The sequence below is a fragment of the Mixophyes fleayi genome, chromosome 2, assembly GCF_038048845.1.
Source record: "Mixophyes fleayi isolate aMixFle1 chromosome 2, aMixFle1.hap1, whole genome shotgun sequence".
NCBI lineage: Eukaryota > Metazoa > Chordata > Amphibia > Anura > Limnodynastidae > Mixophyes > Mixophyes fleayi.
In genome coordinates, this window is record NC_134403.1 from 343691920 (window position 1) to 343710465 (window position 18546).

The 18546-nt window shown below is 38.3% G+C and overlaps 1 protein-coding gene across 1 annotated transcript in view; it reads left to right on the top strand.

The window, feature by feature from the left end:
• Positions 1–18546, top strand: part of GBE1 (1,4-alpha-glucan branching enzyme 1) — a 96966-nt gene that overhangs the window by 45801 nt on the left and 32619 nt on the right. Inside the window, exons 9-10 of the mRNA XM_075197072.1 lie at positions 16411–16526; positions 17262–17389. Of these exons, the coding sequence (XP_075053173.1) occupies positions 16411–16526; positions 17262–17389 (244 nt within the window). The remainder of the gene's footprint in view (positions 1–16410; positions 16527–17261; positions 17390–18546) is intronic.

An 18546-nucleotide genomic window follows, 5' to 3' on the forward strand; every position in this document is an offset into this window, starting at 1 on the left:
TAATCTTTTTTTTTTTTTTTTCCCCTTGCCTACGTAAACCTTTCCCCCACTATAAAGCATATCTAATCAGCACAACACCTCATTCATTTACATTGACGCCACTGCAACCGGGCTGACAATAAGAATTCACTCTGAACAAATGATAATCCTGTTGAATTTAAAAGTAATCTACTCGACAGAGCAGCCGTGTTCTTCATGCTGCGTTTCTATTTATTAAAGTACCTGCAATCCACACTATAGGCGATAGTCTCCTGCCATCTCCCTTCAGCTAACCATAGAATCTTTATCAATTTAATTTGTTAGTCTACTGTTGAAGTGTCTGAACATAACAAAGTGCGGCCATAAAATTAGCAGCATGATGAACAATATATTTTTGTTTGCAGTAACACATTTTTACTGTTACACGTTGTGAAAATTATTCTCAATTGTGTGCTGGCCTGTAATATTAGTTTTATTGTTGTAGATGGTGTGGAGCTTAACTTACCAATATCTGCAATTTATTGTTAATTTATTTATTTATTTTTGCTGTCAAAGTACTACATTTTTATGTTTTCCATTTTTGGGATAAAAATATTTGAATCCACTTATATATAAAGAATATACTCAATGATGAGCATAGGTGTTATACAGGGAGGGTATAAAGAAGGAACACTGTATCCTGAATTAAAATAGAATGATATGTTATCAAATATTAATCCACCTATCTTATATTACTATTTATACTACGAATATGATTATAGAAACATAGAATTTGACGGCAGATAACAATTGGCCCATCTTGTCTGCCTATTTTTCAACTGCAAACCATATGTGATCCTTATTTTCTTTTTGTAAGGATATCTTTGTGTATCCCAGGGGTAGGCAACCTTAAACACTCAAAGAGCCATTTCCGGAGGAAAAAAAACCTCGGGAGCCACAAAACCCTTATTATGCAGCCCCCTCTTATAGGTCCCTTTTTTATAATGTAGCCCTCTCTTATAGGTCCTATTTTTTTTTTTTTATTATGCAGTCCCCAAGAAAATATTTTTTTTATTTACTTACCTTCAGGTGATGTCCTGGATCTTCTCTTCTCTGCTCCTCCTCGGCGCCCTCTCTGTCAACTGAATGATGCTGACGCTGATGTGACCTTATGGTCACTTCAGCGTCATTTAGCCAGCAGGGAGCTACGGCGGGGGAGGAGCGCTCCTCTCCCGGCTCCCATTACTTTTTTTATATTTTTAAATAGTAATTAGTTTAGCAAAGGGGGTTGACATAGAGGCACTCTGTCACCCCTTATGCCACTGACACCCGGACTCCGGAGCCACATCAGATAGCTGAAAGAGCTGTGGGTTGCCAACCCCTGGTCTATCCCAAGCATGTTTAAATGGCTCTATTGTATTTTCCTCTACCACCTCTGATGGAAGGCTATTTCAGTTATCCACTACCCTTTCTGTGAAGTAATTAGTATTTGTATGTTTTGAACTGTGAATTTAGCATTCTATAGGCGAAAACACGATTCCTCACATAGTTGTTTTAATACAGTTATTTCAATATTTGTGCTTTTACCAAACTGTATAATATATGGCTTCCAAATGTAGGTGAACGTATATGAGTTTTTTTTGGTTTCTTATGTGGTTATAGAGCTCTGAAATAAAGGTATACATTTTCATAATTTCTATTTTCCATTATTAAACTGTGGGGAGAACATGATTAGTCAGACGAGGCTGAACGGTATCCTTTTCATGTCATTAGTAATATATTCAATGTAACTTGAATATGATAGTATCTGACAAGTCATTGTCTGTTGAACTTCTGTTATACTGACTTTCTGTATAGGAAGCCTGTTTCTGTTGTTTTTGTATATTGTTTGCAGATAGAGTAAATAATTTCCAATCAAAAGCTAGTCTATAGACTACCTCTATAAAACTGGATTTGTGCTCTAACAGGCCTGGCCAACCTGTGTCTCTCCAGGTATTGTCAAACTACAAGTCCCAGCATGCTTTGTTAGTTGATAACCAGCTGATAACTGTCAGGGCATACTGGGACTTGTAGTTTGACAACACCTAAAGAGCCACAGAGATTCTCAGGTTGTCTAAGTCTAGATTAAATTAAAAATGCCTTTTAAGAGAGTAAAAAAATTGTTACTTAAGTATTTTTTTTTTTAGTTTATGCATTCACTGGTGTTTATATTGTGGATTTCCGAATCCTGTCAAATGCGCTTTAATGGTTGTGGTGTAAACGAATGGACATGTACACACACGATTTCTGAGAAACATTCGATTTGCGCCAGTGTTGCCTGCAGCATTATGAGCATGAACATTTAGAACGATATAGGGGAATTCTGTACTTCATAGTATGACTACGCATCCTTAAAATATCCCTAATAGGATGGGTCTTTACCTGATACCTGTGTGCAGCCTTTGAACAATTTTCTCATACATACTTTTGGAGGTATTCTGGGAAGAACCTGTTCTTGGCTGGCACCAGTCACATGGGGTAAGGGTGGGTACGCACTTTAGGTTTTGCACACCATAAACGACCATCCGGTCTGATATCGCATTAATGTGTACGCTCCCACGATCATGTTTTAGCACTCCAAAGCACATTTTATCATTTGATTTTATTTTTTTAAACTGACTAAACATTTCTAAACTACTCAGAGAGAATCTGAAACTTATAATAGAACTGGCTCCTATACAGGAGCTTGCCCAAAAAATAAATTTCCTCAGAAGAAAGGTTTTTTAGACAAGAACTCCCCATGGGAGTAAAAATTTCGACATGCAAATCCCTTTCAACCACTATCGTCTCTGACTCCCAAAAGGTCCAGAGATGTTACAGAGGTAAGATAGGAGGAAGAGGATTGGGGTGCTCTGAAAAAAAGGAGACCTCATTAACTTCCAAAGGGATATTTAATCTCTCAGACATTTTTCATCTGCTGAAATTTCTTTACTTCGTAAAGGATTAAACTTTGCTCCATCGAATCCCCCAAATATTTTTGAACTTTTGTGGAACTCAATAGATTTACGAGAACACTGTGCCGTAAAAAGTACTTTGCTTATAAGGAACAAAAGAAAAAGAATGAATTTTATACAACTATACTATTAGACAAGGAAGATGATACAGCATTGTCTATACTAGAAGATCTATGGGAGGAGAACCAAGTGCCTGTGGACATAAATAACCCAATTTTTGATATTAATAACACGACTGACTCTCCGTCTAAGGAGACTGTTTTTAATAGATTCAGAAACAAATCTGAATTTTATCCAACACAAGTCAGAGGACCTAGTATAGATTGTTTCTATAAACTTACATAGAACAGTTTTAAAAAATTGTGTTCATCCCCCAGAAAAAGAAACTCTAATTTATCAAAAGGAGAAAAGAAAGCCTTAAAAGATCTGATGGAAGATAGTTCCATCATTATTAAGTCAGCGGACAAAGGAGGGGGTGTGGTGGTCCAAAATATCAGTGACTATAGACAGGAGGCTCCTCGTCAATTTTTAGATAAAGAATTCTACACCACTTTGACACATGACCCCACTTTTGAATATCAGACTATATGGAAGACTCTTTTAGATGCTTGAACAGAATATTATTACGAAGGAGATACAGAAATTCTTGTTTATTCCATTTCCTATTGTGCCCATTTGTTACCACCTACCAAAAATTCACAAGTTACTGATATCACCTCCCGGGAGATCTATTATCTCGGGTATAGGGTGTCTCACTACAAATCTATCTACTTATATAGATTATTTTTTACAGCCACTGGTTCAGTCTTTAAATTCATTTATACGTAATTCTACACATCTTCTCCATCTAGTCAAAGACATTATATGGCAAGAGGACTATTGTTTTCTTACGTTAGATGTCCAGGCCCTATATACTAACATACCGCACAATTTCGGCATTGACACTATACGTAAGATATTAAGGAATGATGGGATCTATTAGTATTACTATATTATTGCCTTATGACAGTGATTACTATTTCCATGTGTACCACTATTCTTGGTTATAGATATTTTTATTATTATCTTTGTTTATTTTTATTGTTATTCTTATTGTCATTTTCCATATATCCCTAGCTGTCCCTTTTGGTTTATTACAATACAGGCAAGATCACCACCTTTTTATTGACTTAATTTATTTTTATTTTTATGCTTATCTACTTATTCTTATTTTCACTTTATAGTCATTATAATTATCTTATTTTTACATTTATTTTATTAAAGTAATTCTATCGTTTTAAAATAAGCATTGCCCAATCAATTGTATGTGTGTCCAAAGCACAAAGTGATTTATTTTAAACAGATGTAAATAGTCAACAATTTCAATACATTATTATATTATGATAAAGTACAGTACAGCACAGCCAATACCAAAAGATAAGTACATACCAATGCAATCGCTTGCGCACGCTGCGCACCCACGGGACCCGATGGACAATATTCTGTATAGAATATTGTGTCAGAGTTGACTGAGGCCCCAGTGAGATGCAGCTAATATATATACAGTCAGTGTTTCATTGTGAACAATAGAGATGACGTAGATGGTTTCTATAGGTCCAGATGTTGGGTGGGTCCAGGCCAGACAGGTAATAGGTTGATTCAATCTAAGGAATCCAAAGATGGGGGTCTTCTCTCCAGGGGGTCTGCTCCTTTTCATAGCCAGTATCATACAAAGGTTTACTCTCTGATATCAATAACTAAAGTATGCAACGTGCGATCTCTTCGCCGACCGCACTGTACAGCTGCTGATGATTAGGGCTTCAATATGATATCATGACACCTTTCCTATTACCTAAACCTTTAATAATACTACAATGTACATATAATCACTATATATATATATATATATATATATATATATATATATATATATATGACTAATAATAAACCGAATACTATCTGCTCCTGAATTAGAGTGTAACAGAACCAGTATGAAATTATATAAATAACTAACTGTTGTAATGCGAGTGTGTGCGTGCGTATTTTACCGTGCGATCGCGTCACGCCACGTAAATCGTGGCGTACGTTTCGCAATACGCACGGCAAACCTATATTAAACCAATATACTTTCGTTCATCCAATTATACGACTTCAACAGTCCACCCTTTGTTAGTACAATAAACTATCACCTTAAAGATGTTATGAGCAGGATCTCAGTACCACGTTTCATTGTTATGTAATACAAATCACCCTTGGTGTATGTCCACGCTGTTCGTAGATCTAAACAAGTCATCATAAGAGAAAGTCTTAATCCTCTAAACGATTTCTTCTTCTACTATAAACCGTACACTTCTGGAGCTTGGAGATAACTTTTTGTATGCCCTTCAAGGGTGCAATAAAACACTTAATACATTATTTGGAATGGTACATGGTACAGTAGAACGTGTATCAGCTATACAGAATTCTCTACTACAGTTCTTCAAGTTTAACAGGTTCTTCTGTCCAACGCATGTCTTTAAGCTCAGTATACATTTAAACACTTCATGTTCATCAATAGCATCATCCTATGTCTATCAATAATGTCATATGCAATCTCCTTCAGCTTGCGTTAATATACACACATCTAATGTCACCAGTTCTTTTCATCAACACTTGTGGGCGGGCTATTGTCTGTTCGTTCTTCCCAGTCCCTCAATACTCAGATTTAACAGTGATCGGCTTGCAAAGCATTGGGAGACTTCAGACTAAGGGACCTAGGTGTCCTACTTTTTCCCTTAGTGACCTCCTGCCTATAGTTCGGGTACCTCAAGAATATTTAGTGGAAAGAGAACTAATCCTACTTGATATAATCACTGAGGCACGTGTGAGCACGCCTAGCACTTTGTTTGGTCTAAAACCTTACCCTCCCAAGAATGATAATCATTCTCAATGATGCCTGCTCAAGTCCGAATATTACTGGACTGGCATCGCTGGGTGTGTCTCTTTTCAACTATGGGGTCGCCGTACTTACGGACGTAATGCTACTCAGACAATAGCCCCTCGCACTTTCTCCAAGCTCCAAGGTTTCCAAATTTTCCTTTACCCCTGAATTGAATAGAGTAATTGGCCGGACTGATTATGCTACTAATTTCTTCCTCCCCAATACCTCCTTATCATTACCTGAACCAGTCTCTGTCACCTGCCAATAATCAAAAGAATTAACTGTCCTGAGAAGAGAGTGAAATGAGAGAACACAAAAGAGGAAAAACTACAACTTCATGCTGGACAACAGTCTTAGCCTTTGGCTCAGGTGCTACTAACTGCATTCGAGGCCTTCCAGTACAGACTCTTGAGTGCCCTTGGACCCTTCTCTGAGTGTTGGCCCCTCTGCAGTGGGTGGTATGGGCACCAGTGTGTCTCTGCTACCCTTGAAGCCGTGAGGCTGGTAGTCTACACCTGGTACCTGTCTGGCAAATAACCTAAGCTTAAGAGATTACTGCTCCACAACTTACACTCCTGATCCAACATCCTGACAGTTAGTGTGACCTTTCAGGAAACAGTGTTTTGGACGTTCTTGGTTACTGTCTCACTATTTACCTTCTCTCAAGGTCTAACCTAGCCTCCCAGTTACAATCTCATCTCACGAGGGGTCAAAAACATTTCAAAAACTGACAGGTTAGGAGTCTGCCCAGGGGTGATCTTTTGGTAGCGGGAAAGGACTAGTGGCACTTCAATCAAGTTCCAACTCTTATTCTATTCAATTCATTCTACCGAGTACCACTACTTTATGTTCACACTGGTTTATGGCTAACTGAAAGTATGTGATTTGTTACCACTACTCATACATTATACATCTATTATCAATAACATGAATACCCCTATCATCTATTATAACTCTAGGACTATCACATTGAATAACAAAAGCTTTGAGTATGATACAGTAATACATTAGACACATTTTCAATATACCTCTACCCAGACATATTTCATTGGTACACCTGTGTATACTTGAGGATCCTGCATGGTGGTAATTGGATGACGTGTATTTGTTTAACCTGGAGGAAAACCCATCAGCAGGAGGGATATGGGATGGCTCTATTAGTCTACCTTGTCCATCTCTCCAGAGTCCACCAGACTCCTCACCACATCTCTTCACCTTCCAGACAGTTTATCCCTCAGGTAACACAAATCTTCCTATATTAACCAATATGTGTATGCGTGCATGTGTGTGTGTTCACATTTTAAAACTAAAACAATACAACGAAAAACAAAACAAAACATAGATTTGTTAACTGTCACATAAAACCCTGCTATCTATTTGACAGCTATGTTCTCCCTGGTGTGACAGCCATGTATGGTTGTGCGTGTAAGTGTGGACCTTACTAGCAGCTACTTCAGTTGGTAACTGTGTCACTGTCTAAAGTCCTCTATGTAGTGTCCTATGTGCTGGTATTGCTATAAAACGATTTCTCAGTCACCTCAACATCGCCCTCTAGACTAGAAAAATGCTAAAGACCAATGTATATCAATCGATTTTCCCTCTGGCAACTCACATGTCATTCTCAGTACCTCAAATTCAGCTACTTGACTAAGTGGGAAAAGCAAAGGGATCTCTTTCTATAACACTTCCTTCAAATATAACAGTATCCAGTACATGCCTGTCTAGCGGTGAAAAAAATATAAAACACGAAAATTCTACATTTTCTAGGGTTTCACATTATGTCGTATCTTGTAGTAAAAATCCTACTCCAATGTTCTATACAGAGATGCATATCTGTATGCCTAACCTCCAGCAATCTCCTATCCACCCTTTGTGCCTCCATATAAAGGCACATTTTTGTACAGAAGGCACGAATCATAAAACAAAACAGATATGCAATCTATAAAACATGAATCGTATTTCCGCAACAGAACCTTTCTGCTTAAAATCAGCAGTTTCTATACACATGAAAACAAAACCCCTGACTGTTTCTGTAACTCATGTCAATCTAGTGTGTGTATCTCTGAATTTGTCTTATGTAAAAACATAAAATATGTTTTAGCCCCATTGTTGAGACTGTGTCTGATTTTATCTCTACCAGAGGAGAGAGAGGGTAGAGAGAGAGAGACTAGCATTTGTGTAAAGAATGGGAAATAGGAAAGCAATGAATGATGGGAATACAAAGGTTTGAATACAAACATACATGTAGAAAGGGAGATTTTTTTTACAACAAAATGACAGCTGGATTGGACTCTGACTCTATGGGGAAATGGCTGTATTCATTCCACTGTTCCCCTTAGCTATTTGCTAACTATGACCCCTCCCCATACTTGACTAGGGGGTCTTAACAGTGCCATCCAGTCCGTCATTTGTTCAGTAAGAACTCGGTATAACATTGACTACATACCTTTTCAACGGACTTTCCTAACTTATAATAGAGAAATGTAAAAATGTACTCTTAGTGACTCATATTTTCTCTGAAATACATAAAACGATATTTTGGAGCAAAGTGTGTACATACTTCATTGTTGGATAATGATTCTCAGCCAAACAAATTATCATGAGTCACTGCAGCCTAAAACAAAAGTGTTCCAATTGTCTATTGTTAATTTGTCTTTCAAGAGTGATTCTTCTATTTCTCTATCTCCCCTTTTGATCACTAAGTCTATACTCATTTTGTGTCCCCTTTACCTGTGAGAAGAAAAACAAGATAGTTATCTTAAAACAGCAAACACAACAAACATTTCTATTCTTTGCCGTCGGCTAGCAATTTAGGAAAACAAACATTTCACAACATAAATGAACAAACAAAATCAACAAAGATTACCTTTTAAAATCCGTTCCCTGCACACTAGTACTTACCACAGTTTAAACCCCACCTGGTTGTAGGACTACAGGTCTGACCTAACCTCCAGGGTTGACTATGGTTCTCCCCCAAGGCATTGGCTGCTATGAGGTGCACAGGAAACTGTTGAGAAGTCTCCGAGACTTGTGTGCGCCGTCTCTGTGGGTGTCTATGTGATTCCCCCTTAGATGGGCCAAGTCTCTTTGCTTCCGCTCTTGTCATTGTACAGTCCTGTGCTTGGTGTCCCATTTTAGTGCATCTAAAACACTTTCTCAACTCATGTTGTTTCTCTTCTTTTTTACAATCTCTTGCGAAATGGCCTTCGTTACACTTAAAACACCAGATTTTTCTATGTTTCTTATTATGTGGGTTGTATGCTGGTGGTCGTGTGTGCAGTCCCTCTAGTGCTGGGATACTTACTATCATTACCCTATCACTTAGTGTCTCTTTCTGTTTATTTATACTTTTATCATGTTCTATAGCTGACTCCCTGAGAGCACTTACAGTGGTTCCTTTCCAGTATGGTAATGAAGTTTGCACCCTTCTTTTCAAGTTTTCCCTGAGGCCATCCATTAGAACTTTAACAGCAACCTCTCTGTAATATGGATTACCTTTTATGTCTGGTACCCCAGTATATTTGACCATCTCCATCAGAGCCCTGCAAAAGTAGACTGTTGCATTTTCACTATCTTTTTGCTGGATACTAAAAATTTTACTCCAGTCCACTATCACTGGGAAATATGTGGCCAACCGTGTGATTATTTGTCTAATATTGTCCTGATTATTATCCTCGGTTAAGGATTCATCCTCCTCCAACCTACAATCATTAATGAACTTTTGTATATCAGTATTGAGAGGAAGACAGGTCTTCAATAATACTCGCCAATCGTTATTAGTTGGCTCATACACATTACCATAATATCTAATAAACTGCTGACATTTGGTCAAATCTTTCCTAGGATCAGGGAAATCAGACAAAATTGAAAATGTTTCAGACCTAGTGCATGGATCATGCTTTGCTACATGTTTTAAGGGAACATCACTATTCCTGTCTGCTTTCCGATTGGGAACTGCTGCTGTGCAGACAGGATGTAAGTCTACCAAATCACTAAAACTAGTTGCTGAAATTGCTGCTGCAGTACAATGGATGTCTCCCCCTGTGTTAACCTTTTCATTATTCTCACCACTTTCAGCAGCTGCCCCTGCTGGTGGGACCGTTCCTCTTCTTTGTCCTGAAACATTACTTTTAACGTTACTTAAAACAACATACAACTTACTAGTTACAGTTTTCACATTTTTGGTATTGGCTGTACTTCCCGCCCCGACCGAATTTATCGGGGGCGTGTTTGCGCTCAGTTCGCCACGCTTTGCAACGCACACTTCCGGAATGCTTGTTTCCGGTACGCTTACTTCCGCTGAACACATGTTTTTCCTTACACTCACTTCCGCTGTGCGTTCGCTGCTCTGCCACGTGCTACCTTCCATTTGCCACGATTTTAAACAATGATTATGTGCATTTCTCACTTTCGTTGACTTAATCAGTACCTCTGCATTAAACTCCCTGTTGTTGGGAAAGGCCTATCACAATCTTTGGTCATTTCGACCTACGTGTCACAATACACAGTTGCGTATGCACCATATTTTGCACACATGAGAAATCTCGCTGACTCAATAAGACCTTCCTTAGGCAGTAAATTGGCAATCTCTAGCGTATGCCTAGCACCCATGTTGAACAATATACTTTCTACCCGGAACACAGACACACCGCAATGCTCTGTTCCTTCCGGCCAAATGTGAAATACAGACACACCGCAATGCTCTGTTCTTTCCACCAAATAATTTCAACTCTGTTGCTATACTCACCGCTAGAGATCTATAATGCTCGGTGAACGTATTTCCTTTAGCCGCGTTCACTCGCTTTGCTCGCACCAGGCGAGGATCCCTAATACAGAAATATCACTGTGGGCCCCAAGGGCTATCCGCTCCTCGATACCCTGGCTCAACCACAAAAATCTGCTGAGTTTATTATCGCTGGGAGCGCAAGTTGATACAATCAACCTACCTTTCCAGTATAATTCCTCCTAGCTGCTTCACCAATTCGCACTAACGGTGCGATTGGATCGCACTGCCTACCAATACTAATTATTAGCAAACCTTGCGATCTATTGGTAGCGCTTTTGCGAAAACTTCGTTTTCGCATTCGGTATACCTGCCTTGTATACCATCCTTCAGTTGGGCAATCCGCCTCGTCAGACAGCAACTGAGCACCTCAACAATAAACAGTGTATCTACGTTACAAAATCGCACAATATACACCTTTTCTGCGCAGAAAATTGAAAGTTCCCAACAACCGTAATAATGTCTCAGAGGCTTTCACAAGTAATTATACTATGCATATAATAACTATCAAAACGATTGTTCAACCACGTGGCAAATCTATCGGAAGTTTGCGTACGCACAGCAGTAAGTACACATACGCTCAGCAATGCAATACACTTCAAAACGTAAAATGACAATAAAAAGAAACATTTTTCTTTCTTGTCCCTAGATTCTAATTAGCGTTCCTTCAGTCTATGCAACAACGGACATTCGGTTTCGCAACACACAGTGAACCACAGGTCTTGAACACATTACATTCTTTCCTGCTTTATGCGACGCGTCCTTCAATCCACCCATTGTTGAGGAACCGAATATCGTAAGCGTTGCATACCTGCCGGTAACGTAACTCCTAACTCACGAGCCCCCAAATTATTAAAGTAATTCTATCGTTTTAAAATAAGCATTGCCCAATCAATTGTATGTGTGTCCAAAGAACAAAGTGATTTATTTTAAACAGATGTAAATAGTCAACAATTTCAATACATTATTATATTATGATAAAGTACAGTACAGCACAGCCAATACCAAAAGATAAGTACATACCAATGCAATCGCTTGCGCACGCTGTGCACCCACGGGACCCGATGGACAATATTCTGTATAGAATATTGTGTCAGAGTTGACTGAGGCCCCAGTGAGATGCAGCTAATATATATACAGTCAGTGTTTCATTGTGAACAATAGAGATGACGTAGATGGTTTCTATAGGTCCAGATGTTGGGTGGGTCCAGGCCAGACAGGTAATAGGTTGATTCAATCTAAGGAATCCAAAGATGGGGGTCCTCTCTCCAGGGGGTCTGCTCCTTTTCATAGCCAGTATCATACATATAATCACTATATATATATATATATATATATATATATATATATATATATATATATACACACACACACACACACACGTTAACCCGTGCATGATACTCATGCATTCTAGTCAAATCAAGCTACTTAGGGTGTTAAAAAGGTTCTTGTCATGCATTTGGGCCTAGCCCAGGCCTCCTCAGGGGAAGAGCGTTACTTCCCGACGCAAGCGCCCTTTTTTAACGTGGTTTTGTCCACGTCACCATCTTATCATTTTTCTCCATCACCGCCACATCAACCTACTTAAGGTGTTAAAAACTCCCCACTGTCGACCCGGCAACCACCAACCCACCCAACGTCTGGACCTATAGAAACCATCTACGTCATCTCTATTGTTCACAATGAAACACTGACTGTATATATATTAGCTGCATCTCACTGGGGCCTCAGTCAACTCTGACACAATATTCTATACAGAATATTGTCCATCGGGTCCCGTGGGTGCGCAGCGTGCGCAAGCGATTGCATTGGTATGTACTTATCTTTTGGTATTGGCTGTGCTGTACTGTACTTTACAGAAGTCACAATCTTTTCAGACGACGGTTAGAACAGATGAAGAGCACAAATCTCTGAAGGTAAATCATGTAAAACGTGTATAGTGTGTACCAATGACTCGGCATGCTTATTGGGACTTTCAGTGGTTGGTAAAATCGTTAACCAGATCGCATCGGAAGAAATTCTCTATAGTGTGTACCCAGCCTTAGTTGTGGATGTGCTATACTTTCTGAGATGACTATTAATAACTAATAGTTACAGAGATACTTTTTCTACTCTTTGAGCCATGTAACAATGTAGAAAAAACTTTTAGTGACTTTTACCTGTTTCTGAACACAAATCTGCACAGAATCGGGAAGCTAGAGAAGAAGCTGACTCACACTTGATGTAAACGTATAATGGGAAATCTGTAAAGAGCTGGCTTTGTTCTCTATTAATTGTCACTCTGCCATGTTTATCAAAACCCTGTTATGGTCATATTGTTGAAGATACTTGAAAAAGCTTTTATATAGGTTGTCTTTCAACATATAGCTATTTTTATGTAAGTCAATGAATGAACCCATAATATGCATGTTTTAACTCTATTGTAAGACCTTCAAAATCCATATATATTAAATGTTTCACAATGACACATTCAATATATCTGCATTTAAACACCACAGAATGTGCGGGGCAGTAATTATATATTGCCCACTATGAATATAAGCCATATAGTTGTCACGTTTTGGCATGAAGCAGTTCTGTTATTTTCAAAGTCACCTTGTGTGTTAGCATTTTATTAATTAATATTCTAGGAAAGAGAACCTAATCGGTGGTGGGGAACAGATTTTGCAACCAGATTATCCCTGTATAAAACATTCCTTCCTCTTTTTGCAGAGCGCAGTCTGTTTAAGATTTACCTTTTAACTTAGCCACTTTAAATGATTATCTAGCTTTAAGCCCATGGCAATATGGTGCTCAGTGTTCATTGGTTGAACACTTTAAATAAAAAAGTAATTGTTTCCTAAGAAGTATCTTTCAAGCAACAGTGTGCCCAAACCTTTGACAATACACTTCTCAAAATACATTGACATTTGGGAAATGAAAACGAAGACTTTAGAGAATCTGTCAAGGTTGGAAATACCAGAATGAACATTAATTTAGCTCCCGTTGATAATAGGAGCAAAGTGGGGAAGTGAAGTTAGATGCTAGAGGGAAGGCAAAGACTTTCAGTTAAAAGAAAGTGGGGGGAAAAAATAAAATAAACGGTTAAGGTAGAGTATTTTTTAAATACATCAAAATAAGCAGCATCTTCAGAACAATGCTGATTTAGTTTGACACTTTTCAAGATGACGCAAAGAGCTTTTTCTTCTTCTACCGTGAGACATGAAATCCATTGAGTCTATTGTTGTTGTTGTCATCATCATCATTTATTTATAAGGTTTCCGTGACAATACAAACAGGGTAAAACACTACAGAACAATAAACAAGTAAATGCCAAGACTCCAGAAGCTCCAGGCATAGCAATTATAGTAAAAAAGAAGGATCTGCACTCAACTCCAATTGGGCAAGAGCTGCACTACTCAGGAATCTCTTCCTGTATATCTTGCAAAAATTCAAACCAATGTACTGCGCTCAATTGCCTAAATATCCACTAAATAAATAAATTAATTTATTAAAATGTTAATGGATTGATATGGAAGTGCTTGTTAGCCACATATTTTGTTTTTACACCATTTATGCTAACAAATTTAATGGGAGAACAAGGATAAAAACATGGGGATAAGCTAAAAACAACAATATTGATAAACAGCTAGAAATATAAAAAGGAGCAAATCTTCTCAATACGAATGTTAACCCATTAAATTTGTTAAATGCTAATTGTTTGAATTTTTGCATAGCAATTATAGTGAAGTTGGAGTAGAAGAAATGGTATAGAAACAGGCGGGAAGAGGGCCCTGCTCATAAGAGCTTACATCCTAAAGGGAGGGCGAGCAGACAGCAGGATTCAGTAGGGATCAAGCGCAGGAGGAGCAAGTATGGGGTCGGGAAGAGAGACGTAATGAGACTAGCATGGAGAGAGGATTAGGTGGATGGTTGGTAGGCTTTGAGGAAGAGGTGAGTTTTAAGTGCCCGTTTAAAGGAGCACACATTAGGGGGCAGTCGGATGGAGCATGGGAGGTTGTTCCAGTGGAGGGGGGCAGCTTGGGAGAAATCTTGGATTCGAGAATGGGATAAGGTGATTGGAGTGGAGGAGAGGTCATTGGCTGAGCGCAGGGAGCGGGAGGGAGTGTGAAATATTGTATATGAGGTATATGTGTTTAAACAATTGTGGTCAACAAATAGCAGCCATGTAGGTGAAGCTGATTGTTGGCTTAAAAGGAGAGTGGTATAGCCAGTTAACGCTGTTCTCTTTTTCATATAGTGAGTGGAAACTTTGTATTACTGGTGATGTTAAGGTCTCTCTCTCATTTAACCCCACCCAAAACTAAGCTGTATTTTTTGTTGTGTTATCTTTTAAGATTATGCTGTTAACAAGGATTTTTTGTGTCATTTTTTGTCTTTTTTTTTTTTTACATATTGCTTTTTGTAGCAGTCATTTTAAATCATTTTGATTTAATTGGGGATTTCAAAATACTTGGACAGCATTGTTCAACCCTTAGTTAAGAGAATGTAATGATTAACTTCACAACACTGTTCTTGTCCAGCCAATCTTATCAGTAACACAGAGAAACATGTATATGTAAAGCTTGGTACATACTACAGTGTTTTCAGACGATTATCAGGCCAAGTAAAAGATAAACAACCGGTCAGCCAGATATCGCATTAGTGTGTAGGCTGCACTGATGAACGATTATCATTTGATTTTTAAACCAAACTAAAAATCTCTGCAGAATTGGAACAAGATCATTCCATCATTCAATGTGTGCATGAACTCATGACTAGCAGTGTGCATAGATCTCTATGGAGTGTGTAGAGTCACATTCTTTTCAGCCGATGGTTATGACATATGAAGAGCACAGATCTGAAGGTAAATCGTGTAAAATGGGTTTAGAGTGTACATATGAATCGTCAGGCTGATCGGGACTTTTTTTTTTTTAATTGTAAAATCGTTATGGATATTGCATCAGAAGAAATTTGTATAGTGTACCCAGTCTAATGCTTGGTATACACTTGGGAGAATTTTCAAACCTATCTGTTATCTACAAGGATTGTACCTAGGACTGAAAGTCCAACCGGTTGGGCAATTCATGCATACACACGATTTACCTTCAGATCTGGTCCTATAGTCGTTTAGAGAATGACAGCACAATAGTCATTCATTCCTGTCACACTGACTAACAGCTTTGTTATAGCTATCCACATATCAGAACGAATTTCGTTAGCTTCTGTGACTCCGAAACAAAATATTCAGTCTCAGAACAAACAAACAAATTATTCCATCTACAGCACTCTCTACATTCAAGTCACCAGGACATGTTCATTGCCGGTATTGGCTGTAAAGATCATGACTCTGTAAACGTTATGGAGATCGTGAGTGCGTACACACTACATGATCGTCGGGTGATTGGAATGAGATTATTAAACAGTACGACCAACCGAATGAAACGACAGTCAGCACTTTGGACCGGTTGTCTAAAAAACCTCCAATGTGTATCTAGCCTAAGAGAGATGATCTAAGGGGTATATCAGGGCAGTCTTTTGTTTGTTAATACTTAATAACATGACATTCTACTATATGGTTTTGTTTGCTTAAAGAGCCACTAAAATAAATCCCAGAATCTTGTTACCATGATTAGGGGTATCTCCAAAATCATACAAGCCACCCAAATTGTCAGTTTTGCTCCATTGCGTAACGGTCGGCATTCCTTTATACTCGTTTTACTACACAAAGACCCTACTTGCCAACTGTGGGGGCTTCTACTTAATTAACCACTGACACCACTGTTGCTTTTCTGCAGCTGGGAAGTTTTAAGATTCCTTCTATCAAATTTGCGGTGGTGGATTGAAGAATATGGCTTTGATGGTTTCCGCTTTGATGGCATTACATCTATGCTTTACCACCACCACGGGATTGGTGAGTATCTTGCCATACAACTCTTATAGCGTATAACATGTGATTCCATTGCCATTTAGTGTATATCAGACTGTTGGCAATTTCAATAAAGCAGAGTATTTTACTTTATTAGCCCTGCACTTGTTCTTTGCAATATAGTTCATTTGTAGCTTTATTTTCTTAGCATGGATTTTTTTTTTTTTTTTAAGAACCTATTATTTTGAATATGCGTGATGGATCATTTCTACAATAAAATATCCATAGTGCCTAATTCCAGCATTAATTACATTGTCCTAGACTAATTATTACATTAAAATGTCCATTGTACTCATTCCTCCATCACAATATCTATGTTAACGCGTGCCTACCTTAAAACGTCTCTTATGATTTTTTGTACCAATATTAGAATGTCTTTGGTGAGTCATGTCTACATAACAATGTCTATAGTGGTGGATTTCTACTTTTAAAATGTTTATGGTGAATCATTTCACCATTATAATTGACTCATTCCTAGAGACACACTCTTACACCAGTGACACTCTTCTAAGTTAGAATGCTCACATTGATGCACTCCTGCATTAGAATGTCCCAGCAAGTGCTCTGTAATGTTTGTAAACTTGGTTGATTACTGTTTAAATTCACAAATGTTCAAAAATGCTTTTTATATTTAGACTACCTGTAGAAGTAAAGTTATAATTCATATAAATGTCCTCTGTCAAAAATATTAAGATCTCCAAGTACTCATTTGTATTCTAGGATGTGGATTCACTGGTGATTATAACGAATATTTTGGTTTACATGTGGATGAAGACTCGCTTGTGTACCTCATGCTGGCAAATCATATGGTTCATTCTTTGTATCCAGACTGCATTACAGTAGCTGAGGTATTTAACATTGCCGTTTTTATTTATTAGGAAATGTGAGAATCAGTGAGAGGGAAAATATTGACTTTCTGCCAAATAATGAGTGTGTGCATGCTTAAGTAATACTGTACAGAAGCCAGCAGCCACTCATTTCAATGCAGGACAATGGTTAGATTTTGCTATAAAAGAAAACGTTTAATGTCACACAAGACTGGCAGAGAGGCAATGTAAAAATGTCAAATTTGTTTGAGGAAATCGAAACCTAACATATAATTAAATCGTGTAGTCCCAACGTGACATTTGAGGCCTTGATGTATTATGCCTGGTATAGTAGGTGCAATATACTGCTAATTGAATTTTAATTAAATCAGCAAAGCCTCCAATAATGCAGGTGTAAAGTACTGGAGAGAAGAAAGCTAATACAGGGATACAATGACAAATTGTCTACCTCAGAGAGAGACAACCGGATAACAATATGTTACTTTGCTCTAAATTGTTTTATTTTGGGGGGGGGGAGATTAATCACATTTGTGCCCCAACTAAAATCAATGCCATTATCTGAAAGTACTAATGTGTTACTTTTCCTTATGGTGGCAGCGTCTGTGCCTGCCTTTTTAAATTAATATTTAACAATGGTTCTTAATATAGGAATATATTAATCCTTTCAATTCCCTTCAGTTACACTTGTGATTTAAAGGGTTAACCACTTGGACAATCAGTATTTAATCTTACCTCCCAGGCAGCGTCTAACTGACAGACTTGCAGACTTGTGTGTGGCTGGATTGATGGATACACCAGAGCAGGGCACGTTACCCGTTGATGGAGGACTTAACCAGTGTACAACTATTGACACATTTCCGCAACAGTCGGATCAGTACTTCAGGCAGTGGGAGAATTTTCAGGGGAGACCTTTTGCTAGGTGTGGGGTGACATGTTAGTTTATGGACTGGTTGTCCAATAGCTGAAAACTTCTTTTAGGCCCCTTAACCACTGGCTTCAAAACGTATACTTTTATTGGCTCTTTTTAACTCAAAAGCATTTACATATGGGGATGGACCCTATTGGTTTCATTGGCTCCATACTCCCTTTCAACTCAGGTCAGAAATTTCAGCAGCGTCTTTTCTACACGGTCTGCTGTATTTAGTCGCAAATCCTTCAGTGTGTATGTATGTGTATAT